The following is a 27,923-nucleotide window of genomic DNA, read 5'->3' as shown; positions in this document are numbered from 1 at the left end:
TCTATCACTTTAAACTTACTCTTTCTCTTTCTTAAACCTTTTGTAACAGGAGTTGTCACAGTTATTGAACATTTCGAAGGTAACTAACAAACTCACAAAATTTTGTCTTTATTCAATTTGGATCCATATATGAATTGCATTCAAGTAATTTTTGAAGGTATGTAAGAGGTCAAATTTCTTAAGTTTATTATTGTTTCTTCAACAACATCCAAAGTTGTGCAGAAATTTCATCTTTGTAACATTCTGCAATAACCTTGATGATATTCCATTTTCATTGATATTGTCTTTCTATTTCATTATATCTCTGTGATATCTTTTCCCCCCTGTTTCTCTCTAAATACACCTACATTTTGATAGGTTAGATGCGTGAATAAAGAAAATGAACTTTTAAACTCATACTACAGCCTAAAATCAAGAGTTTCTTTTTTTCTATTTCTTCTACAGGATATTTGTAATTTTAATCCTTTTTGTTTTATAAAAAAGTAATAACAGTCTTGAAAGAAGAATTAATAACTCAGTTTTTATTTTTGATTTAGTCCAATTTTAGTGTCGAAATTTCCCTCCTTTATTTCCTCCATTATTTCTGCTATCTTGGCCTACAAAAAAAATAAACAAAATTTGAAGAAAAAGAATTTAAAACAATATTTTTCAGTTTGTTTTAAATTTACACATAAATTGAACACAAAGCAACATGGAGCAAGCATGTATTTTTAGTTTAAAAAAATCTGACAAATTGCTTTATTTAACCTAATTTTATATGTAGCAGTGGCTATAACACTTTAAGGATTTGTTTATTATTTTTATAATATTTTTGACACCAGAAACTAAGGTCACTTTTTGACCATTGTCCAACTGTTCAACTGTCTCAACCGTTTCCCTCATAAAAAGACGCTTAAAAGTTTTATGTATTTTTCTGTTGGCCAAGTAACATAATTATCCATTTCAGATGGATCACCACAAACAATATCGTGCTTAATAGGCAGTTAATCAATACAGAGATATTCTCCGGAATACGTTTTTAGATTGAAATATAGTTGAAAAAACAGATTGTAACTTATAAAAAAATTGTGATTAAAGGTTTTTTATTATACTTCTTGTAAGCAGCACTGAAGAAACAACAAAATCCACTACATGCTTCAGAGACTGTTTTTTCATAGCGGACGTAGTTTATAACGACATCGACTATTTTAATAATAATTGTATTTTTTGTTTGTCATCTCGCTTTAAATCCCTCATTTCATGATTTAACCTGCATTCTATAAAAAAATTTATTTCATTTGTAGCCCGAAAAAGTGGAAAGACTAATTGTCGAAGATATGAGACCCAATGGTTTAAGTGATGAAGCTCGGAAGGTAATGGTTGGAGCTGTTGATCCATATAAGGATGCTTTGGGCGTTATTCCTAAAGGAGTAACTGAAAAAGAAGCTAAATTTATTGTTTTTAAATTCGTCAAATTTATGTTAGAATTGGTAAGTCAATGAACTAAATTTTTTCTAACTAATTCATATATATTATTTACTCGTTATTAAAATATGATCACCAGTGCAGAAAATAAAAAGTTGTTTTTTTTACATTCACTATTGAATTAATATTGACGAAAATATTGAGAGTTGATTTCAATCAAAGCTCGACTGTATGAATTTAACCTTTTTTTTCACAATGTATAATTTTTTAATTAGTGTTTTGATGAGAGATATAAGTTGCATAATTATGTAGAGTAAACGTTTCATAACTTGGCCATTTACTTTCGTTGGTCCGCTCTCATTATTTTATAAAAATTGACAGCAGACTCTGACATTTGACTGTTAGGTATACTAAATAAGGATTGGTACTATTGATTGTACACTGTTGAGAGTTAATCTTCATTCTAAGAAAATAGCGGTACGAGAAGATAAGATTTTTTTTTTGAATATTTCTATATAACTAACTACGGATATCACTTAGAAGTTTGCTATGCATAAATTATAATTTATAATATTTAACACTGCGTCAAACTTATTTAGCCATTTTATGAATAGTTATTTACTTTGCTTCAGCCGAAGGCACGGATATATCGCCTACTGGCATCATTGAGCCAGTATAAGGTGCTATAAATAGGTATATTGAATATTAATTGTTAAAAATTATATTATTTGTCAACCCTTAAGCATATTAACTTTAATCATACTAAATGTAATAAAATATAATATTAAGTTTATTGCACAGATTAATTGTTATTAATAATATTTAACACTAAGCCAAACTTATTTAGCCATGTTATCAATAGGTGTTTAATTTGTTTTAACCGAAGTCACGATTGTGTTTTCTACTGGCGCCATTGAGCTAGCATAAGTTGCTATGAATAGGCATGAGGTCCAAGCATAGAAACCATTTTGAGACTAATAGTATTTTGTAAACCAATTATAGTTATTAGTGAGAACTTAATTGCATATAAATTGTTATAGATAATATTTAACACTGTCTCAAAATTATTTAGCCTTATTAGCAATTGGTGTTTACTTTGTTTTAACCGAAGTCACAAATATATTGCCTACTGACTTCCTTGAGCTATCATGAGTTGCTATGAATGAACTTGTGAAACCATATCGAGGTTAATAGTATTTTGCAACTTTTTCAAGCAATACTAGAAAATGTCGTCTTATGCGGTTCAGTCGTAGAGATATCATGAGTATTTAAATATATGTTCTACAATTATTTTATTTTATATACTGTTCAATACAGTTCAATAGGTCATTAGTAGTTGTTCTGTAATACGTTGTTTTTAAAATTGTCAACAGCATTGCAGGTAACAACTTTTAACTTAATTTTTAGGTTAATGAAAAAATTGATATCGATGAGAGAATCGTTGATCATGTACCCATAAAATGTTCAAATGGCAAATGCAGGTGGAAAGCAAATGTTGATCTTCTGGATATAGCCAAAAAAGATCTGGACAAGTATATGCCAGAGAGTAGAGGGAAATTTGAAAAACCAGCCCTGTTTATATATGGTGGAAAATCACCTTTTAAAGTGTAAGTTTATATTTTTTTCCCTTTTGTTCAACGAAATCTTTATTGTATAAGTAGTTAAGTTTGTTATTTTTTATACAAATGGAAAAACATTTCGTCCATAGAACGCAAAAGCTCTAAACAAAACTTGGTATGCCAAATAAAAATGACATGAAACAAATCATACTGACGATTACTACTATGCCCGATATTTCTCGCAACAATAATTTATTTCAATAGATACAAACCTGAGATAAATCGAATTAATCTGAGAAGTCATAAAAAATTAATTAATGCGTGAGTTAATTTGACAACATTTTTTAAGAAATATGATACTTAAATTTTACATTATACGCCGACATGCAAATTATAATAATAAATTATAATAACAAATACTGAAAAAAATAATAAATATCTGATTCAACAAATAATAACAATAAATAACTTTATTTTTTTATTTCAGAGGAGATGTTAAAGACGACATTTTAAAGCTGTTCCCCAAAACAAAATTTTTTAAAGTCGAGAAAGCTAACCATCTTGTGAGTATACATCCTGAATACAAAGATGCAGTAATAAATTTTCTAAATGCTGAAAACTGAACAAATGCATAATCATTTACTGACTCTGTTTTGAGTAGAATACCGATGAAATTAATGGCGACGTTGAGATATTATCTTGTTTAACAAAATGTTGTAAATATTCAGAGAGATTTTTGTTTCAAAAACGAAAATTTCCTGTATATATTATGTTGCCAATATATTTGTCAATAAAAAAAATACTTTTAAAAATATGCTTTGCTAAGTCATTCTGTATAATTTAAAACATTTTGAACACATCATTTTCAGATGCTAACTACTAAGCTTTTTGGAAAAAAGTTTACTGAGTGGTAGACAAATATAAACTTGAGCTCTAAGAACATTTGGTATTTTTGCAAACATTTTCAAAACTTCACCACTACAGAGTTGGAACAATGTGGCGTTTCATATGAACTTTAAAATCATTTACATAAAGTGGTGAAGGAAATAACTTTAAATCAAATTTGAAAACTAAAATTCATACACCAAAACATAAACTTAGCTACCACTAGAAGAAATTTTTTCGAAAAAAGAAGAAAATTGGCTGGGCTGTGATTTTACTATTATATACTTCAGTATACCATCCTGCCTTAAAGAGTTAACTGGATTTTAGAACGGATTAATAGCTTGAAAAGGCATACTTAACAAAAGAAAATATTATTTGCTTTTCTTTACACTGTAGGAATAAAAATAACTATGAACGTGTAAGTTAATAAAAATAATTTTTGCATTTTCTTAAGCATAATTTAAAAGTATATAGGACAAAACATCTTAAATTGCTGTTAAAATAAACTTTTGTTTTATTTAGACGCGATAAAAAAAAATCATTAAATCAGTTGTATCAAAAAATTCTCAATCGGAAATGTATTTAATAAGAATGATGAAAAAATTTACATTTATAATTTTGTTCACAAGAGAGTAAGTATGTCGTGAAATATTCTAGATGTCGCTAGTGGTTCTGTTTCTCGGAGACGGGATTTGCATACAGCTTTTTTTTTACAACAATGATGATATTAACTCTGCCGGTCTGATGGAAAATTTTTCTTATTAATTTTAGAAGTGGTACAAGTCTGTTTGTTGAAAGAAAACTTTCAAATTATGAATTTGGAGACGTTTCTTGAAAGTTAAAGATTTAATTAATATTTATAATACATTAGATAGGTTTTAATTACTTGTTTTAAAATATTTTCTTTATTGAAAAATAATTCGTAAATATTAAAAGGAAAATGTTAGCTGATAAAAAGGTCTAAAATATTTATGCAATAGCATAAATTAAAAATAAGTATTTTACTAAAAGATGTGCATTAAAAAAAAATAATAATTTTAAAAAACAATTTATGAATTTAATAACTTAATTTAACAACTTAAATTAATAAATTCACTAACTTATTAAACATAATAACTTAAAATTTAATAACATAATAAATAAATAAATTTAATAATTTAAGAAATTTAATAGAATGACAAAACATTCAGAATTTGTTAAATTTCTCATTTTCTCACCAAGTGTAGTTAACATGATAGCAAAGCTAATTGTTGTCTTCTTGACATTCTAGTGTTCCTTTCTTTTCTAGTGGCGTGCAGTGGTAATTGGATGCCAGGGGCGAACATTCCGATCAGATGCCCCTGTAACAAAGAGAAATCACTGGAGAGACAAAAAATGAAAATTTGATTTCAATTACCACCTTTAATAAAAAATTTTAAAATTCTTCACAATCATGTAGATGGAAAAAAGTTTATTAATAAGGCATTTTGTAAATTAATACTCAAGTCAAAAAGAAGCGAAACTAATCTCTATAGAATCACTAGGGAGGAATTGGGGATGAAAAACATAAATACCGGTTTAATTTCCTCATTAAATTAGGTGTTTCTAATAATTGTTTTTTCTTTCAACTCTCATCTTGTTTTCTCTGGCTATCGAACAGCCTTTGGTGTTTTCAAACCCAAAATTTTAGATATCGTTGCGGTTAACGAATATATTTCGCTTACTTATTATTATGAGTCCTGTTATGTGCATACTTTTTTTACTACATTTTTTGGCAAGAAATATGTATTAAGAACGGTCGTTACAGATTATCCTGTACATCCATGCGAACTTAAATCCATGTTTAAAATTAATTTTTATCTAAATGAGAGCAAAAATTATGCAATGGTTAGAAATTTCATATTTCCTACGAAATGCAATTCCTTTTCTTTTCTTATATAGAAAAAATATTTAAAATTTAGTGACCTAAGACTTTATTTTGCAAACAGAATGAAAAAAAAAACTTTTTTTTTTTCGTTCATAAAATATTTTCCGTGAGTCAAGAGTTTATCAGTTAAAAATTTTTATTCCATTATATAAATAATAGTAAAGTTTTACCGTCTTTAATCGTCGATAGGGTGCCCTTTTTTATCCCCCCCCCTCTTCCACACACCACTGTTTTTTCCCAAGTCTTTAAATGGATAATACTAAACAATAATTTGTATTTATGTGCGAGGATGTTTTTTTTAATACGTTATGTATTATGATACAGATAGTATAGTATATATAGACAACGGAAGTAAGACAGCTGCTACAGGTTCTATGCTAGACTGATGAATTAGGAAAATATATAACTTCATGAATTTCAGGAGCATCAAAAGATAATGCATATATTTTAAATGATAAAACTGTCAAAGGTGAAGTGAAAAGGTTTAAAATGAGTTATAAAAGTGAAACAACATTAAATTTCAATGAAAAATGAAAATAATTACAGGTGAAACAGATTATTTATAAGTGGAAATAAATCAGTTTATAATTCAAAGCGACAGAAGCATTCAAGTAAATAAAATGAATAAAAAATACAGGTTTAAATTCGATAAGAGAGAAATTTTAAAGGATTTTAATACTGTAGCTTTCGGCTATAAGACAGTAAAGCTTTTATTGATAAATATATTTAAACAAAAAAGAATTACATATTTCATCATAAAGTTTAGGCTTTTTAGAACTGTCTAACTTTATAATAGAAATATTATAATAATCGCGTATTTTTTCCCTAAAATATAGTTAAAACTCTTTTTAAAGTGCATGAAATCTAAAAATTTTAAAAAAATATTTCATCCGCTTCCACTGTAAAATATAAATTAAATTTCCGCTTTAACTTTTCGAAAAGACTAATTCTTGATGTGAATTAAAAATTGGACAAAGCCCTTCGCATCATAAAAATATTTTTCTTCGACTGAATCATAAATAATTTTTATCCACAGGGCTGTTCGCCTTAATTTTTTTAAATGCTTCTGTATAAACAGTTTCCATTTATTTGAATAACAATTATTTAAATAATAATAAAAAAATTTTAAACTTGTGTTATTATTTGCAAACATCGTTAAGACGACGCGGAAAATTATTTTACAACTCGCAAACAACCTTGAAAAGAGTTCCTTTTCCCGTTTCCTTTTGAATAACTTAATTAATTTCCATCCTACTTCACTGAATGAAGTTTTTGGATGATGGAAGTCGCGGGATGAAGTCGCGAGATGAAGTTTTTTTCGCCACACGATAAAATCTAACCGCATCCTGGGATTTTAACCGCAAAATGGTAAGACGTTTTTATCTGATGACAATCTACTTTTACAAGCAGCTTTAATTTATCTTTAAATTATCTTAAGTAAATTATCTTCAGTGGCTAAAATGGAATGCCAAAAGAAACTTCACACTTTCAATATCTATACTCTTTCCGTTTCAGATTATGAAAAAAGTCACTATTTACCTGAAATTAAAAAAAATTATGCATGACATATTTTCAGAAGTTAGTTGTTCTCCTGCTAAATTAGAATGAGAATTGACTGCTATAAAAATAATTTAATTAAAACCTTTGAAAAACGAGGAAATTTAAAGAAAAAATTGAAAAGTGTAACCAATGAGTTATATACAAGCGAGGAATTGATAGAAAGTCTTTCCGTAAGAAAAGTTAAATTAGTATAAATGCTAAATACCTCTAAAATGAAACAAATCAATGATGACTTAAAAGGTATGGAACTGATGTAACCCGCCTAATCCAGCGAAATGGTGCGTTTTTAAACAAAAAATGTAAAGATATGTAATGTAACGGAAAAGACAAAAAAAAATTTTTTTTTTAAAGAGGTGTTTATTCACCCTGCTAAAGCCACCGTAGTTAGTTTTAAGTTCTAACTAGACTTGAGTAACCAGACTCTAAGGGTGTCTTTTCAATAGATCTATGATACAAATGATTATAATTATAAAAAAATTTATCTAGTCATCTAAATATTTATTTATATTATTTGCAGCCACATATTTTCTAATTTTAGTATTAAAACTTCTGTTAAATCTTTCAACAATAGAATATTTTATATTTTCTGTTGTAAACCAGAGAATATTATCATCTTTAAATAATTTTTGAGTATCTTTATTAGTAAATTCCGTAAATTCGTAAAGTTTATTAGGAATTCTTTCTTTAAAAATGAGTTAAAAAGCTTTTGTTACTTCCTTACCTGTTTTTCTTTGAATAGGTTGTTGTTGCTGTTGTAGTTCATTTACGTCGCACTAGAGCTGCACAATGGGCTATTGGCGACGGTCTGGGAAACATCCTTGAGGATGATCCGAAGACATGCCATCACAATTTTGATCCTCTGCAGAGGGGATGACACCCCTGCTTCGGTAGCCCGACGACCTGCGAGCGAAGTCGAGCACTTTACGGTAGAACAGTTTAACGAGGATCAATACCGCACACCCTCGGTCCCTACGCAGACTGATCCAAGTGGTCTCCCACCCGCACACTGACCGCAGCCAGTGATGCTTGACTTCGGTGATCTGATGGGAGCCGTGTCTTAACGATCAGTCCACTGCGGGACTCATTGAATAGGAACACACCAAGCATACTTACTAAAAATATCTATGGCTGTTAAAATGTAATTCAATCCGTTATTATATTCTCTAAAAGGTTATATGAATAATAAATCGGCTTGCCACTGATCATCAATGTGTTGAACATGCATTCTTTTTTTAAATCTTCTAATAAATGGTTTCGATCTAGGGTAAACACATTGTTCGTGTAAAAAATCTGTTATTAATTGTATAGTTTTTCATTTTAATTCACTGATACCCCAATAACCTTCTTGGGATCATAACATATATTTTCTATTTCTTTTTGCTTGACATTTGTTTTTTTTTAAAAAACAAAAACACTCTTTTTAGAACCACTAATTTCACAAATACCTTTCATCATAGATCTTCCATTTTAAGAAGTTGCTTCATGAGTATCTTTAGTAATTGTAATTTTTTTACATTTTAAGCAATATATATCAGATACGCCTATACTAAAAGTTCTCTTGGCTTTAATAATAGGTTTAATTGCTCCTCTTTCTATTCTTTCCCAGATTGTAGGATTTGGAATAGAATCTAATTCTTCTACCATATTTTTATCGCATACATCATTTCATACTTTTGCATCTTTATTTTTAAAATAGCAAACATCATGTTCATATGCAGCTTCATCTACTCTATTAATAGGTTTTGACCATTCTTTATACTTTAAATCTGGGACTTGATTTTTGTGGAATTTGATTTTCTGGAATTAAGATAAATCATGGCTAATTAAAATCATTGGTTTCGTAAAAAAAGTCAAATGATTTAAATCACTGTTCTATTCAAAATGCATTATATTGTAGTTGTATATCTAATCCAGAATGATGTAAAATTTAATCCCGACATAACTTGACCTCCGTGCCCGCGAAAGTATCTCAAGAGTGGGGAGAGGGCTCTCCCCCTCCCTGTATATATATATATATATATATATATATATAGTATTAACCGAATTATTAATTAGTATTAGTTCAAATTATCTGAACCTCACAAAATGGCAATCGAAAATTCGAACTTGCAATTTCAACTTCATGGCTCAAATAGTTTTAAAACTAAAATAAAATCAGTGAAAGAATAAAATCAGTGAAAATCAGTGAATCTTCAAATTATTTATTTCTCATTTAACGGTAATTTTTTTAATAATGTTTCACTTTTTTTTAAATTATGTTCGCTGGGAGATTTAAAACAAAGATTTTTGTCATCCATCGGTCAGCAATAGGGACATGTATTTCCTCTGCTGGAATGAGTAAGAGATGATTTGGTAACAGTTTTCTCCAAGGAAATGTTAAAACCCACTTGAAATGGAAAAAAATTTTTAGAAAGTGTTTTTTTTTCAGAATTTAAAATTTTTTTTTGGAATTTCTTCACCAAAAAAAATATCTATTTTCACATTGTAAATTTAAATTGCACAAATGGTGAGTGAAAAATTTTAATCTTAAAAGGGACTGTATCCATTCATTTATAAATGTGAGGGGGCTTCTGCCTCCTCCCCCCCCCCCGGTTCCTGCTTGACCTAATATATTTTTCAGCCAGGTGGAAGCTTATCGCCAGGAGAGTGCTTGATTTTCATAAATTGCGCCTTTCAAATATAGAAAGAAAGCTTAAATTTGAAAAGGTCTTTAAAGTTATAGAAAATTAAAGATATAAATGAGATATTTGGTTTACAGAAAGTTGATTATGGCATGCGGATTTAATTTAAAATAAAGGCTAAGAAAAAGAAAGGAGATGTAAAAAAATAAATCCTCTCGATGCGGACCAAACCCCCCGGACAAAGAAAGCAGAGGGTACACGCCTTGGTGTAACCATCAAGCATGCACATGAGAGAATATGTAAAGTCTTCAAAAATTTGTTAACTGGTGTAGAACCAGAAAAGTGATAGCCAATTAAATTTAAAGAGGAGGAGAGTTTGAAAGTCAAAGGAAAGAGATTGGTTAAATTAGCCCCCCCCCCTCAGAACAATAAATTAAGAAAAAAGAAAGGCGGTGATAGGGGGTATCTCTCCCCACAGGAAGTGCAATGACCACGTTGACCATCGAGGAAGGTGAAACAGAAAGTTAAAATAAATTTAAACTGCTATATAAAAAAAGAAATAAGGTGTAAGAAAATTAAAAGATTAGATATAAATTAAATATTAAATTATCACTTTACACAAAGTGTAAATGTGACACTATAGTATGCAAAAAACGCTGAAAATTAAAAATTACCAATATTTAAGTAATTGCTAATAAAATTAATTAAATAATTTTTTTAATTCTTGTAAATTTTTTTAAATATTTCATCTCATTTATGACTTTACTTTCTTCTAAGTAAAATATTTTTAAGTAAAAATGACATACTCTGTCATTATTTAAAGCTCAGGAGGTTAAGAGATATATAAACTTAATATTTCGTGCTTTTTTAGATCAAAATGAGCATATCACTTGTGTTTTGTTTTAGAATTTGTTGTTAGAAATATGACATAGCTTTCTATTTGTACAAATTGAAAAAGTAGAAGTAAAAATTCTTAAGAACTCATTCCTGAAAATAAGGATTAATTAGATCTAACGAACCAAGATATCTTTAAAATGGGAAATGTATTATGGGATATCTTTAAAATGGGATATCCAAGATATCTTTAAAATGGGAATGTATTCACTATATAAACGTTGTACACAGGTATGTGAAATTTTGTTACGTTCTTGCAAGTCATTATAGGCGCACTGATTGTTCTGGCAATGAGTACATTTTGAGTATGGGGAATTTCTAAGGCAGATAACTATACACATATATTATGTCCTTTTAACATTTAAACTATACATCTATTTAACAAAACTGACCCAAACGTGGCGTGTCAAGTCATATGTGGGACAAAATAATTTTTATTTTCTAATGCTAAAAATAAATTAATTTCAACGTATTTTGAACATTCTGTTCGTTTTTCCGAATTTTTCTTAACTTTCTCTAGATGCTTAAAGAACAGTTTCACGTCACGTCTGAGACGAATAGTTAAATATAATCTGCTAATTTTTTATTTATTTATTAATTTTCAATTTTTTAAATACATTTAAATAAAACTATTTTTATCTGGTTATTTTTCAAACAACGATATTTTCAACGCAGTTATCTTTTTACAAAATATTTTTTTTAAACTTAAATCCTAATTAAATTGTAATTGCCACGTGTGGGACAATCTGTGGTTACGTCTTAAAAAAATAACCACACTTCATATAAAGTTCTAAATCCGTCAACTGATATCATTTAGGAGAGCAAATTTAAACGGTGCAGTTCTAAATTTTTTTAACTACAATTATATAAAATAATAATAAAGTAATTTTTGAAAATTATTTATTTTTTCTGCATAATTCTTAGATAAACGCGAATTTTATAATTTCGACAAAAAGTTCCTGAGTTTACCTGATTAAACTATTGGGACCATGTTTTCCAAATTGGAAAAAACCGCATTCCGGGGAAAAGAGACATGTTCTGGAAAAGTAAGCTTTTGTGTCTGATTCTGCAATTTAATTCATAATCATCATTGTCTACATTACTTTATACACTAATTCAAGCAAATCCTCTGTGTCAAAATTAAACAAAAATGCAAAAATTTTATAAATTACAACTGGCTATTAAACTTAACAAATTACCTTAAATCAAGAATGCAAGTTAAAATAATTTTGAAACAGAGTAGGGCAGAATACCTGGATAAAAATTTTCAATATACCTTTATTGAAAATAAATAAATAAACAAAATATAGCTAATAATCGCAAATTTTTACTCGTAAAGGAATTTAATTGGTTTCAAAAGGGATGATGCAACTTTTGCAATGATGCGAAAGCTGAAATGCTTATTTAAATTTTCAGTAATTGGCCGTAAGTCTTCTGCTTTTAATTTATCCCATTCCCGCCGATGCAAAAGTTATAGAGCGATCAAACTTTAATGTACAACAATTGTGCACAGAGGGGATGAATGAATTCACACTATCGTTTTCCTTGCCTAAACAACTCTGAAACAACAGATCTTTTGCCTGTCATTGTAATAAAGCCAGAAAAACAAAATGTAAATTAATGGATATATAATAAATTAAAGTGATAAAAAAGAAAATTAACAAGAAATTTCAATTTAAAACAAGATTAACAAATTAAAAAGAATTTATCTAACTTCGATTCTATAGTGCAATAAATTTTAGGTTTCACGTCCAAGAATTTTTTATGACATCATGATCAATGACTATAAGGAATCATAATTAAAAATCAGCAAGGAATCTTGATTAATAATAATCAGGCAATCATAAACACTAGTAATCAAGTCATTCTTATTATAAGTAATCAAGTTTTTGTGGTGTGAATTGAAGTCTTCCCCTTTCAATGCTTACGAATTGCATTGCATTGCTTTTACGTTACACTAAGTATAGTGATGTCACACTGCGTAAAATTAGGCACATCCTGCAGTTGTTCATTTTGGAACAAATGTTTTTCTTATATTTTTGTCTGTCCCTCGCAAATAGTCAGATTTTATATTTATGCTTACCAATATTTGCTCTTTACACAGTGCCGATGCTAAAGATGATATTATGGAACTCTCTCCGAAAGCCCAGTTATATGCAGTAAAAGGTGATATATATATTCTGAATGGAAACAATGATTACAGAAATGAAGGCATTACCTTTATAAATGTCCTGCACTAATGAAAAAATAATAAATTAAAGAGTAATTTTCCTCAAAGCATAGGAAATGCACTTAGTACTTTTGGGACAATAATATGAAATAATTGGAAAAGCATCATGATATATTTTTTTAATAATATGCATTACAGTTTCCTCAAAAATGAATTTTTCATCAAAGGGGACTTTCTGGGACTTACGGTTTCGAATGAATAAATAGTTAAATATATTTTTTTTAAATTTCTTTTAATTCAAGACTTTAACTACTTCAGTAAAAATATACACTTTTTAAAGAACAGTTTATTTAAATAAATTAATCCATATTTATGTGAAGTCGTTGTTACATAATCGACATAATCTGTGCGCAAATACGCACATGATCAAAAGTACAGGAAAACTCAAGATAACAAAATAAGATCCGGAGAACTCAAGATATGAACCTGATCATGTGATATTTTACATGAAAATACATCGAAGTTTGGAAAAATATGATGACTTAATGTCAATGCCACAAACTCAATATCAAAACTTAATGAGCATCACAACCAAATAGTCCAAAAAAGGTGCTGCAAAACTATTGTGGAAGGTTAAATATAAGATATGACCCTTGATAAGGGCTAAATATCATATATGACTCTTGATAAGGGTTAAACAGGAGATATGAGATTTCGAAGGAGTGACCAATGCACTGAATTATGCACTGTACGATTCAAGTCTGGAGGTCTCTCTGGCCACTCCACTATCTGTAATTTTTCGGCTTCAGGTTATTCCTGTGTGGATGCGCATTTCCATCCATAAAGATGAGCTGAGGGCCGTCATCGCCTTTGATTAATCTTATATAGCTCTCTAAGATCTCAGCCATATACCTCAGAGAAGTCAGCGTACATCTCTAAAAATCGAGCAAATATATGCAAATGTTCAACATCAAGCTAGCCGGACCATATTATCTTGACTTCCATGACGATTCATCCCCAAAATGTTGATGTTAGTTCCCTTTATATTTATGGAAACGTGGAAAATAATCATTAAGATATTGAATTGGGATTCCTCCGTAAAAAGAATTAAGCTCAGTGTATCAGTACTGGTACATAGACTAATTGCCAGCACGCTTATAGAGAAAGTTTTTCATAGATCTTTATTTCACTGAATTCTCTTTGATGAATGGTAAAACTCTTTGAGACATATGTAATATTGTTCAGAGGCGCTGCCTGCCTGCAGTTTATTTTTTACGTAAAACGAAGCGGGTCCACTGAGACAAGCCTTGGAGCCGAAGATATACAAGGAATGGAGTTTTGCTGCCAAATCTCTAGATATGAGTCATCCGAAGCATGTTTGGATGCTTTAGACTCCTCAATTATAGCTCACCATACCCTTCCAAAATTATCCTAATGCGAATATCTCCATTATGTATGATTTTCGTTAAAACGGGTCATACTCTATATTAAACTCAAAATAAAATATTTTAAATTCAATTTATATCTTTGGATGCTTATAAATGTTAATAACTACAAATGATTGCTTTTATGTACTATATTATTTTATATATCATTTTGAAAGAGAGTTAAGGAAACGATAGCTTCTTGCAAATTTGTTTAAGGCTGTAGAAAATTTCGCTGGAGACACAACTCTTGTCTTGAAGAGGACAATTACGCTTTTAAATTTACTTAAATTAAATTGTAAATCTGTGGTAGTTTTAAAAATATTTCATTTAGTTCAATAGTGAAAATATTTCGATTTTTTTTTAAAATAAAATTTCTTTAGAGCAGAAACAGTTTCTTCTTTCTTGTTAAATTTATCGAATAACTCACGTTGATTGGTATAATGAACTAATAATACTTTATACTTAAATGACTCTGCCTAAATATAATGCAGTTTGACTACTTAAAGAATCGTAGTTTTAAATATTGAACATTGAAAATAACATTGTTTTAATTTAAAACATCATCTGCGCTAATTAATTAGAATATTCAATTTTTGGCAGCTGAGCAACCATTCAGATAAAGTCCTAGCTCGTAAAAATCCGATCCTTAGATGAAAAGTCATTCAGTGTGTTCACTTTTTTGCCTGATGCACATTAGATATAACAATAATTACCAGCTTAGTTGCTATACTATAATTATAATTGTTTTAAAAACAAATTCATATAAGGAACTAATCCCTAATATCATATCAAATTTATTAACAAATGTTTCAGTAAGCGATAAAAAATTTTTTTTTTGCTTAGTTAGAGAAAAAATGCCATAGAAACAATTTATATTCCTTGTTTATCCACATTTCCTCTATATCTTTTTAATGATAAGCATCGAGGCATTTTTTAAGGAAAAAGAAAAATGACATTGAAGTAAGATAATAGGATAATATTAATTTGAGTGTTCTTTCTCTTTTCGTGTGATTTAAATCAATTGATTAACAGTTATTAGAGGTTTTTGCACGTAAGTTGTGTCACTTATTTTTCTTTCAGTTGTTGCTTGTAAGTTGTTGTTGCTTGTTGCTTGTTGTAAGTTGAGTCATTTATTTTTATTTTTAACCCAATCGTTTTTTATATCATATCGTTTTGCATATATTTTCCAAGTAAAATCATTTGCCTCAAGTAGAATATTTGTAGCGTATGTGTCAATTTGACAGCTGTATAGTGTGCAAAAAAAAACAAATTGACTCTGAAAATTTTTTGATCCAATGATCGGATCTTCAAGTTCTACGACTCAATTTTAATAGTTCGAAGGATTCACTTCAAATATACTAATTTATTAGATCAGGCGATAATTTAAGTTACGAAATCAATCTCGAAACGTTCTTTCTTTGAATAGACATAATATTGTTTTCAATATTCCGATTTCTGATCCTAAAAATATATGAGGTTACCAGAATCTGGGAAATATGGTCCCAATAGTTTGTTCAGGAGAGTGCTTCAAAGCTTGGATCCCTTAACGTTAATTTTATTTTTTGCGTATTTCTTCATACCTCGAAATATTTTAAAAAGAAAATTAATATTTATTATTTTTTATTATTTTATTTAATGTGATTATCTTAAAAAATGTAATCACCATTGTATTGCCATTTTAAAATGTATCACCATTTTAAAAAATGTAATTTTAAGTATCAGAACACAAAGTTTGAGCAAAATCGGTCGAAAAGTTCTGGAGAAATAAAATTTAAAAAAAAATCTTATACTAAAAATTCTCCGGAATGCTTCGACCGATTTCGCCTAACCTCTTTAATTTGCCATTTAAAATTACATTCTTTAAAATAGTGTAGGAAATTGTATACCTCACAATTTAAAATTCTTTTGACCATCATTAACTAAAATAATAAAAAATAATAAATGCTTATTAGAAGTTACTTTATGCATCGATTTATCTTTGGACAATCGAACTTTATGTATGAGTGCAAAAATTTTTCAATTCGTTTAAAAGTATGAATAAAGGTATATCGAGATATGACAAAATATGCAAAAAGTAAAATTATTATTAAGAGTTACAGAGTCTCCTGACCAAACGATTCGGACCTTGTTTCCCAGATTGAGGTTATACCCTATATCTTGTGGGTCAAAAATCAAAATCTGTCAATAACAACAACAACAACAAACGACAAGTTTATTCCGAAAAAGTACGTTTTTGTGTCTGATTTCGCAACTTAAAATAACGTCTGCTCTAATTATTTAGCATACTTAAGGTTGACCCCTCAAACCATTGAAATTGAATCCTAGTAGTGAAGATCCAATCCTCAGATCAAAAGTTATATACGGTGGTCTGTTTATTTTTTTGCGCACTGTACATTGAAAATTAAAACTCAAAAATTTTAAAATATTTCAAGTTGGATATTTTGGCAAAAAAATAAATATAATTCAGTTTTAAAAATAGGCTGCTCTGGGGCCTTTTCTCGAAAAGTTAATTCATAAGCTGCAGCAGTTGTTATTATTTTCACCTATCAAAATGCTGTGGAATTAAACTTAATGATTAAGTGCACAATAGGATGAAGGGAAAAGCAAAATATATTTAATTATTTATGATTACAATCCTTTTATTTTGTATTTGATCAGCAAATAGTTTTAGAATTCTTGAGATTTAACTCTCACAGCCTCAGTTGCACTCGAAAAATACTGTATTTATATATTTCTATGTTATTGCAATAAAAGATTTTATGCTGGCTTTCTGATACACAATATAAAAAATTCCGGATCAAATTACGGTATAAAGTATCGGCACTTTGGGTGCATCCTCCGTAAAATCCATTTTGCAGTAAAATCCAGTTTTACCGTAAAATATTACACCATAATTTTTACTGTAATATTTATTAATATTTGCACCATAATTCTTACAGTGATTCAGTGATTTTACAGTAATTATAAATGTAAAATTTATGGTTTATCAGATTTTTTTTAGTTTGTAACATGTTCTGGTAAAAATGGATTTTACAGTTAAAAGTACCGACACATTGAGTGCTGGTGCTTTTTGCCGTAATTGATTCGGAATTTTTTACATTAAGATCAGAAAGCCAACAGATATTATTTTTTTGCGATAAAAATATATTTACATATTTTAAGGCTGCCTTTCGGGTAATTGTTCGATTTTTAAATGTGAAATAATGACCGTATTTATGAAGTGCAGCATCAGAAATCTAGTTCGAAATAGTGAAATTTATCTCAAAGGCCTCACTCCAATAAAACAGGATAATATGATGATAAGTTTTATTTTAGTAACACTTTTCTCACAATCATTACTCATAAAATTTTGCCACCCTTCAATTGCTTATGCAAATTTTAAAATCAAACAAGCTTATAAACTCATTGGTTATAAGACTTCGCTTTTTTATTTTGATTTAGAAAATAGTCTGCTCTGGGGCCTTTTCTCGAAAAGTTAATTCATAAGCTGCAGCAGCTATTATTATTTTGCTAGATATTTATTGTCGGTTAGAATATTTTGTATTAAATTTTATATTATTATAAAATAATAAAAACTTCTGGGCGAAAGGTTCTTTATAAAAAAAGGACTAATCTGCTAATCTTCTTAACAATAAAATTATTAATTACGTTCACCCAAATGTCCTCTTGAATTCTGCTTGACTGAGAGAAATAATGCAATTGCCGATTATAAACGGTTTAAAAAAATAAAAAACTTTATTTTTCTCATTATTTTCCACACTTCTTAGCAACAAGTACATTGTGCTAAAACAATAAACTTAACACCTTGAACTTCTAATTAAATGATAATGTTATCAAAATGCTATCTCAAAGGGAGCAAAACAACCTATGATAAGTCAATTAGCTAGTGCTAATTTTCAAATACAATACGAAATAAACACAAAAACTAATATTCATTTAAAGCATAGCAAACCCTCTTTTAACGGATAAAAACCCTCAAAAAAGAGAGGAGCTTCAGTAATCTAAGTAAGTTCATTAGTTAGAAGAGTAGTACAACGTTAAAATTTCAATAAAGTGAGAGTTTTTTTTTTCACAGCTTCTTTTCTTTAGCATATTCCAGCTTCTAAGTCCTAGATCTCTTTTTCCGAATATTAAAAAAGTCAACTCGCAGCTTTGTCTAAAAGTGGAAGAATCAAAGCTTTCTCAACTAAGTTTAGGAAAATTGTTGAACAATATCTTGCTGAACTTACGAAAAAAGATCGGAGAATCGATCATTTTATTTTTTATTTTTTTACAATTTAAATTGAAAGAACGCTTAAATATCTTCCCCGTTGTTACAATTCTTCGGGGGGTTTTCTTTTTTTTTTTAAACTTATATCTTTGTCTTCTCAGAAGAAACTTAACAGTAATATTAGTATTCTTTTCATTTGGGCCTAAAATTAAATTCATAGCCATAGAAGAGTGATAAAACTTAGGGGATCATTGGGGTGTTTCCAGATAACGGAATTCTACATTCAGATATAGAACGTCATTTTACATTAAAATTATCAAGAATAGGTGTCAAATTCATGAAGTTTAGGGCTGTTAGTGAAAGCTATATGAAGTTAAATGAGACAATATGTTGATATAGCATTTCCTACACTATTTATGACACAGAGAAATAATGATTTTTATGGAAGTGTATCGTTTTTACCCTGATCAATACAGCTATATCGTTCGCAAACGAAGCTATATACGTTTGCATACATTATTATTATTATTATTATTGAAAATTAAACTTGCCGTTTATGATCTTACATCAAACTCTCTATTTTAGTAACAAAAGATGTTTAAAGTCTGGTTAAAATATCTTAAACGCACTTGACCTACCTTTAGTTCACTCTCTTAACAATGCAATTTCCTTAAATGAAAATCGGCAACTGAGAAGCAGCGTAGCACAGAATAATTGAACATGAGACATGAGATTGACCCCGACTAAGAGGAGATTAAAATTGTCAAATTAATTGATTTAACATTTATGTTTTTAACGATTTAAAGAGTGCACTTGCCGTTTACCCGACAGATGCGCTTGTGCGACAGTACACCCTTTATAGGTCCACACAATCAGACTAATGTAGTATCGGGCAGACGTGCCCATCTTACAAATGAGTTCTCAGATGACCGAATCTAGATTTGAAACATAAAACGTTAATAAAATAAATGTCTTGAAAAGTTTTAATGTTTTACTATTTAAAGTATGTTACTATTTATTATTTGAATCATCGACTATTTAAAACCTTTAAACTTTTATGACGTACACTGTAAGAAGTTCCGGATCAATAAAAGAGTGCTCACTCAGGGTGCTAGTACTTTTTATAGTTAAATCTAATTTTACCGGAACATGTTACGGAATAAAAAAATCAGACATACCGTAATTTTTGCAGCAATAATTACAGTAAAATCCCTGAGTCACTGTAATTAAATAAATAATACTGTACAAATTATGGTAAAATGGATACGGTAAACGGATAATGCACCCAAAGTCCCCTTATGTCATACCGTAATATGATCCGGGATGTTTTTACAGTGTAACAAAGTGCAGCGTTACGAAGTACTTTATCTATTGTAGGATAAAATGATGTTTCATCAAAATGCGTTGTTTTTGGCATTGTTACTTGGATTAAGCTGTATCATTTCTTCGAAGCAAACTGAGTAAGTAGAAAAAGTCTGTCGTTATATGTATCGTATATTGTCAATAATATTGTTAGTATGTCTGTCAATAATATGTATCGTATATTGGGCTAGATAGAAAAATAACAACTTTGGATCCATAAAAAATTCAGAAAATTTATTTCGACCATTACTTAAAAATCGGTAGTAAATGTTTTAAGGACCCATACGGGAGAACAAAATTTTATAAACAGCAAACATTTCAGTTTTTGAAGACTTCTTACTTTATTAATTTTTAAGTTATTAAATTTTTCAATTAGCAAAGCTGTAACAATTATCTTTGAAATCCAAACAAAATATTCTAAATTGAAAACCTCAAAAATATATGCACTTCTAAAATATCTTTATTTCTGAAACATATCCTCAACAAATATTTGCGAACTGTTTCTAATTATTATGAAAAATAATTGAGAAGTTATTGAAATTATAATATGATTCAAAGAGATTAAAAATATGGTAGAAACATGAAATGAACTATTTGTATAGCGCAAATAATATAAAAACAATAAAAATATCCTATATAGAAACATCAGTTATGGAATTAAATAATGTAATTATTAAAATATAATTTTAAAATATTGTTACCGAGGTAATATAAAAACAACTAAGGGATATTGTTGTACGAATATTCCAGAAACATTTTAGGAATTAAATGAGCTGTGTTATTATTATTTCAATTATCTTGAATCTATGAGTGTTGGTCTTAAATAAATCAAATAAATTTTTTTTTGTTCCTTCTATTAGAGTAAATTGTCCTGAACAACCTCATTCAGAGGATTCATGCCCTAGGTGAGTATTAAAATGCATGTTCTTACGCAAATTTCCCTTTATTTCAATAGACACTTTTTGCTGTAAATACATTGTATTTTTTCTTAGCAAAGTCTTAGTGTATTGACACTAAAAATACCAAATGGGTCTCTTTAAAACAAAATAAAAATGCTTTAAAGAAATGGACAATTTCCCGTTTTTCTAAAATGCTGTTCAGATTCATTTTGATTTTTATTAATTTAAAGGCATTATTAACACTTGTAAGCAAATTTTTTGCTATGTATGCACTAATTCTTAATATTGCCTAATCCGGGTGTGGGAATTTCTAAACTGATATTCGTCTTGCTCCTACAGATTTTTTTAAAATTAAATTTTTTAGTTTATTTTCTGCCGAAATGTACAAGTTTTAAAACGTTATATATAACAGGGGGTCAGGTAAAAACTGTGAACTTCTATGAGAGTTAAGGCTTTTTTCATATGACTTTTTAAAACAAATGAGTGAACTGCCTACATTCCATTTTTTTATGCGGATGAAAATGCATTTTTCTGCATTCTAACCAAGCACAAAATTTTTTTAATTTTTTTATAATTGAAATAGAACCCAAAATCTTAAAATCATTTATGACTTACCAGAAGTATATCGTAATTCAGAAATTAGTATTAATTTAGTATTTATCTATTTTTGAGTGAACAACTATTTTTAAACCAAATTTGGGATTTGAAAAAATATTCGCTAGAAAACTTTATCCTCCATAAAATTAAAATAAAAAATAAATTTAAAAAAGAGACTTTGAAAAAGAGAGTTTTCGATTCATGAATGGGAATTCAATGTTTTTAATACACTATAGATACTTATAACTAAAAATATCTACTATATCATTCCTTTAGCTCTAATACTCCGAAGCCACTGCCATTAGCATATACTTGCATGAGCATTACATACAATGGCAAAACAGACGACAGAGCACCAATTGTCGTTGTGCATGGTTTTACTATATTCAAGGAAATGTACATAGATATAGCAAAATACCTTGCTCTGAAAACAGCTAGAAAAGTAAGTAAATGCATTGTTTCAGTCAATTCATGTTTTATAAAAGCTTTTATGAATATACTATGGGAATTTTCTATAAAATATAGAGGCATTTTGTACTTGAAAAATATGAAATGCTACGCAGCATATTTTGTTGAATAACTCTCTAAGTTAAAAAAAATAAAATAGTTTTTAAACTTCGCAGTTCATGATACAATAAATACTGCTCGAAAAAGTAAATCAAATCAAAGAATTGTGTAATCAAAGAATTGTGCTGTGAATTTTCTATAACACTGAAAAATTCTCACAAAAAATAAGTTTACACCAAAATTATAGTTCTTTAATTGGAAATTTTGAATATTTAATTGATTAATAAGGAATTGTATTAAATATCATATTGAGTATCTGTCCTAAGTGGTGCTGCTGATTTTTATTTCTGTGTTGTTTAAAGAAATTTTAATCATCTCTATTTGAACTCTTTACAATTTTTGTAATAATTTTGCAACGCCCTGTGCGTTCTGTTGCACTTCAGTGCATTTAGTAACTTTTCATCAAATGTTTTTTGCTTCGAAACTTGCTTTGAATTAGAAAATGAGTGTACATAAATATTCAATAAAAACCACAAGAGCTTTCTTTTCATCCGATTTTCCAAATTTTTTATCAGTAAAACTAGAAGGTACAGGTGTTATTCCGCTTACTGGAACATGTTTCTTGAATTCGTTACCAGGCAACTAATTCACCTACACTTCTTTTAATTTATTTTATGTTTTATTTTTAATAAATTATGTAAGTCGATACATCACAATAAACTTAAAAATTTTAACGAAATTTGTATCCTCAAACAAATATTGAAATGATATCCTTTAATTTGACAAAATGTTTCCTCTACTATTCCCCTAAAAACAGTTTCGTCAAAAACCATGAAATTTAATTATATTTCGTGAAATTTAATTATATCGATATTTTATGAAATATAATTAACACACACGCTAGCTTTGAGTAAATAATTGAGTAAATAATTCAGCCATCCGTAGTAGATTATAAATTAAGACAGGGGGGCATTGATAAGTAAATAGTAAAACAGTATGTAAAAAATAATTAACTTATTACTCGACTTTTAAATAGGCATTTTTTCAATTTATTTATTTCACCTCTTAAAATAATAATTTTTAAATTTTTTAAAATTGATTATATATTTTCAGGTATGTGCTGTTGATTTACGTAACCATGGAGACAGCCCATGGAGTGATGAAACTGATTCAAAAGCGATGGCTTCAGATTTGGCACTTTTCATGAAAACAATTGATGCAGATAAATTAGTAGTAGTAGGACATAGCATGGGAGGAAAAGTTGCTTCCGACTTTGCCCTTACTTATGTAAGATGTATTTCAGTCTTATATTTTATTCTGGCTACATACATTTTATCCGTGCACTGTAACAACAGACCCTTATGGATACTTTTGAGCATTATATTATTAATATTTCCATATATAGTGAGCGAAAGGAAAAAAAATGTTAACCTAAGTAACTTTTCTCCCATTGATCCGATTTTTACGTATAAAGTATAATGATTCTAACTAATACAGATTTAACTAATACAGTTATATGTTGCTCCATTTTTTCTTACTAAGTCATGGTTTTCAAACAATAACTGAACTTTCTTTTTGCAGCACTGTAAAAGGAAGTCTTTTAAACTATGGTGTTTTAGTGATCGGTGTGAAGTATGATTGTAACGAAAGATAACATGAAAATTAAATATCCAAATCATTAATATCCATATTAAAATTACCAACCTAGTCTTCACGAAGGTACCTTAGAAATGTTCAATTATATGGGTTTTTAAAACCTGTTTTTTTTTAAGCTCTGGTAAGTCACTGAAGAAAACACGAGAAAATTTCTTACTGATTTATTAGTAAACTATCAGAATAATCGCGAATGGATAATTTCTTGGAAAAACAGAGGGGAAACAAAGTAGTTTTGATACCATTTTTTTAACCTTAGAAAGGATCGCAGAAATTTCAAAAGCGTATTTTTACGTCACCCGCTTGCAATGTGTCAACTACATAAAATTGACAAATTCTTCTATTAACCGTTTTTCTGCCGAACTCACTTTCATTAATAATTAGAAAAGTGCCTTTTAAGAAAAAGAGGTAGCACATTTGACATCAAATATTCTATGCCTTCATCTACCAATAGGCATTACAACGTTGACAAAAAGTTGTTTTCAAAATTTAATAAAAATTTTGTTATTATTAATATATTTCTGGCAGACTAAATAGCTTCTGCATCAGTAATGAATATTAACATTGAAATAGTTAAGTTATCAATTTTTCTTTCTTTCGGAAAGAAAGAAATGCTCCAAAAATAGAACATTGGTGTTCCACAGCTTAAAACATGACAATTCATCGGCACCACGGTATGAGAGCAAGCAAGTTTAGTTCAGGAATCTGAACATTACATTTTAAGAATTTGCCATAGTCTTGCAAGTTAACGTTTTTTGAACTTAAACTCTAGCATTATGTTTTTATGCAATTTTAATGGATAACTTTTCTACTTTTTTATAATATATATTATACATTTCAGCCTGATAAAGTGGAAAAGATAGTTGTAGAAGACATGAGACCGAATGGGATGAGTGAAGAAGCTCAACAAATATTTGATCCCAATCAAGATTGGCCAGAATTTTTAAGAAAACCCCTTCTTGACGGTTTAACTGAATATGAAGCTAAGGAGTATATTGTAAATTATTATAGGAAAATATTTGAACAAGTAAGAAATATTTTTACCTCAGTTTGTTTAAGCAGCAAAGAATTGTATGAAATGGTAATTGTCCTGACGGACACGAAATATTTGAGAAACTTAGTGAAGAAAAGTATCAAGATGCATTCTAAAAAATGACATTTTTTAAGGGCAATTCTCAGCTGCTTGTACTATTACTAAACCATTTCTCTGTTTTGGTTATTAATTTTATTTTTGATGATAAAATGAGTTTTCTCAACAGTTTCATGCTGTTTCTGCATTTTCTAAATTCGATGGATCTAAATTGACAGATGCTCTTTTTCTGTAAAAATATTTTTTCAATAAATTATTTCCGTGCGAATTAATCAAAAAGTATGGAAGGTTTAATGAATTGGAACTAGAACTTTTATAGCTAAAAAGTGCCTTTTCTAATCTGGCATATTTAATATTTTTTATGATAAATATGTATTAAAATTTTATGTAATTAGTATCATTAGTATAATGATTGTAAATGAAACTCTTAAAGAGAAAGCCTTTAGAACCTCTTTGCAATAGGCTTGTCCGTTTTTTCTTTAAACTTTAGGATTGAAAAAGGTAAACATGAACTTTTTGAAATTTCACGTATTTCTTCCTGAACGAATAGTCTAAATTTTACTAAGAATTTTTTTTCACACAACTGATACTTCTCAGATTTTTTTTCACCAAAAAAATCATATTTTATTTATTATTATAATTATTATATTTTATTTTTCATGTAACAACCAGTAACTTCTATCTAGAAGAAATATTCAAAGTTGCAGCATTTTCGGCGCATTATTTTTTCGTAATCATGTCCGTCGGGACGATAACTTTCACCGAAAATCAATTTTCAACTGCTAATTTTTAGAAATCTTTGAATGAAAATTTTATAAAGTTTTGTCCAAATTTTATTCTTTTTAAAGTTTAAATAGATTATTTTTCTTATTAAATTAAAAACGAATTCAGGAAAATCTGCGTCCTTTTAACGTTTAAAATCCATTAATTTTCAAGTGAGGAAAAAATAATATTTAAAAGATCTGACAGTATCGAAAACAATCACCGCATATTTGACATCTTAGTCATGAAACGTATATTTAGTTAATATGTATGTTAGTTTCAGCCTTATTACAAAAAATTTCAATGTTATTAATTCCAGTGAAGTAGAAAGTAATAGAGTTATTCAGAAGAGTTTTATATAAAACGATAAAACTTATTTACTTACCAATAATTTCGTACTTTTTTTTAATTATTACTATTAAATTTAATAATTTATAATAGTTTTTAATAATTTTAATGTTATGGTAACAATATTTCAAAGAAAATACTATCTTGTAAACTGCGCAATTTTAACACCCAAATTCAAAACTTGAATAAAATTGAATCAGTTCAATAGTTTCTGAGTTAAAAAGATTAAAAAAGTCAAAATATTGAATTTCAATTTTTTAAGAACATGCATCTGCATTATTAAATAGTGTACGGAAATTTCAAATTTCAATTGATAAATCACTATATATATATATATATATATATATATATTCATAAATCACCGTTTCAAACCTGGAAAATTTTTTTCATACACTTCAAATGGTTCAGGCAATTTTCGTCGAACGCAGCCGGAAAAGTATGAACTAAAAATAGCTTGAAAAAATTCATTTGAAAAATATTCAATGAAAATACGTATGAAAAATATTTAAGATTATTTTTAAAAATTGTGTGTAATCCATGATGTGCAGGTATTAAAGCTGAATGCGCCAAATCCAAGCTTGGATGTCATTATATGATTTAATGGAAGAGCGGATTTCCATCATTTTCGGTGATGATATTCGAGAATTTGTTTGGAAGATCCGCTTCATTGAAACTAAGAAACGTCACATTTATATCTAAAGGGTTGAATGTTATGCGATACCGAAAACAAAACTAAAACATAGCCTCGCACCTGTTTGGCGATTGGCGAGAATGCTCCTTTAACGCCAATAGAAATTTTCGACAACCCTTTCCAATCTACGGTATGGTCTGGCAATTGGCATACTGTAAAGAGGGAAAGCAAATATTAACCTAATACCAAGTTTATGTATGATTGTAATATGCTTGAATGTAATCAAAGATTAGATAATCACTTTATTTATTTAATGATTGATTATTATACACAATTTTATTCTGTACATATCAGCAACAAGAACATTTTTGATTCCTTCTACAGTGGATAAAAAAAAAAAATTTTGAGCAATTTATGGTCCATCTAACATAAAGGCTTAAGTTGAGTTACTTACTATTAGCTAATGTGTTATTTTCCTGGCATTCAAGAATTGGTGAATTTCTATTTTATATTTTTCATGAGAAAAAATTTCAATAAACTACACTGCTGTCTGTAAGATATTAATAAATGTAATTAAGTTAGTATACAATAAAAAAGTTTCGATTATTTTGAAGACTTTAAATTTAAAGAAATTTTTTTGTCCGAATTGTCATGTTTCCAAAGAATCCCCCAAACATCAAATTTTCATTTTCTTAAACTAAAATACCAATTTTTTAATACTAATTTATTTGTTAAATTTGATAAAATTTTAAAAAAAGTGTATGCTTGTTGCACTTTGGATGGATCCAAGGCATGTGCAACAAGTCCAGTTTGCGCAAATTATATTTCCCTGTGGACTACAACTCTCAATATCTAAAAATCGTTATGTTCTTAGAAAACTTATACATTTTTGAAATATTTCAATATAATATTCTTTAGTATGATGTTTGAAATTAACTTTTGAGGGATACATGGGAAATAAGTTTTTATTGCGTGAATATTCAAATTCTATCAACTATTTAGTTTAATAGAAAAGAACTCAAAATGAGTTGAAATTACCTATTTTAAGACGATATTCGATAAAAGTGACATCTCAATTTCTTTCCACCCTTCAACACTTCACAGTTTCGATTTCTCGAGCGTGTACTGTTTATCCTAAAAATATGATTTTTTACGTTACGTGCTGCCCAATTGCGATTCCAGCATTGGTAGGATTAAAGAATGGTCAGTGCAATCTTATCCCTACAATCTTTCTGCTCAGGAAGTTCTTTCGAGCGATACTGTGAATGAAAATATTAAACACTGGTGTGAGGATGAAAGTACAAGTCATCAATGTTGAAATATTTCAGTTATAGAAGACTTCAAAGTATTGCATGTACAGCTGATACAATTTTCTTACGAGGTTAAATATCGATTGCAATGATATATATATATATATATATATATATATATATTCCCT

At 28.6% G+C, this 27,923-nt stretch overlaps 2 protein-coding genes across 6 annotated transcripts in view; both read left to right on the top strand.

Annotated features, from left to right (window-relative positions):
- The window catches only part of LOC107440322 (sn-1-specific diacylglycerol lipase ABHD11), a 35,781-nt gene extending 32,004 nt beyond the window's left edge, over positions 1-3,777 (top strand). For all 4 annotated transcript variants that reach the window (XM_071187472.1, XM_071187474.1, XM_071187473.1 and 1 more), the window contains 3 exons: positions 1,284-1,469; positions 2,812-3,011; positions 3,451-3,777. In XM_071187472.1, the coding sequence (XP_071043573.1) occupies positions 1,284-1,469; positions 2,812-3,011; positions 3,451-3,586 (522 nt within the window). In that variant the 3' untranslated portion in view covers positions 3,587-3,777. The remainder of the gene's footprint in view (positions 1-1,283; positions 1,470-2,811; positions 3,012-3,450) is intronic.
- Positions 3,778-6,992: 3,215 nt separating this feature from the next.
- Positions 6,993-27,923, top strand: part of LOC107456710 (sn-1-specific diacylglycerol lipase ABHD11) — a 24,166-nt gene continuing 3,235 nt past the window's right edge. The window contains exons 1-6 of one of the 2 annotated variants that reach the window (XM_043043929.2): positions 6,993-7,122; positions 20,014-20,096; positions 20,859-20,903; positions 21,771-21,936; positions 23,115-23,288; positions 24,496-24,681. In XM_043043929.2, the coding sequence (XP_042899863.1) occupies positions 7,120-7,122; positions 20,014-20,096; positions 20,859-20,903; positions 21,771-21,936; positions 23,115-23,288; positions 24,496-24,681 (657 nt within the window). In that variant the 5' untranslated portion in view covers positions 6,993-7,119. Of the gene's footprint in view, positions 7,123-15,272; positions 15,478-20,013; positions 20,097-20,858; positions 20,904-21,770; positions 21,937-23,114; positions 23,289-24,495; positions 24,682-27,923 lie in introns of those variants that run through there. The other variant, XM_043043930.2, reaches the window with a different exon arrangement.

The sequence above is a fragment of the Parasteatoda tepidariorum genome, chromosome X1 (assembly GCF_043381705.1).
Source record: "Parasteatoda tepidariorum isolate YZ-2023 chromosome X1, CAS_Ptep_4.0, whole genome shotgun sequence".
Classification (NCBI taxonomy): Eukaryota; Metazoa; Arthropoda; class Arachnida; order Araneae; family Theridiidae; genus Parasteatoda; species Parasteatoda tepidariorum.
Note: the sequence above shows the minus strand (reverse complement) of the source record. Positions and strands in the feature narration are given on the sequence as shown.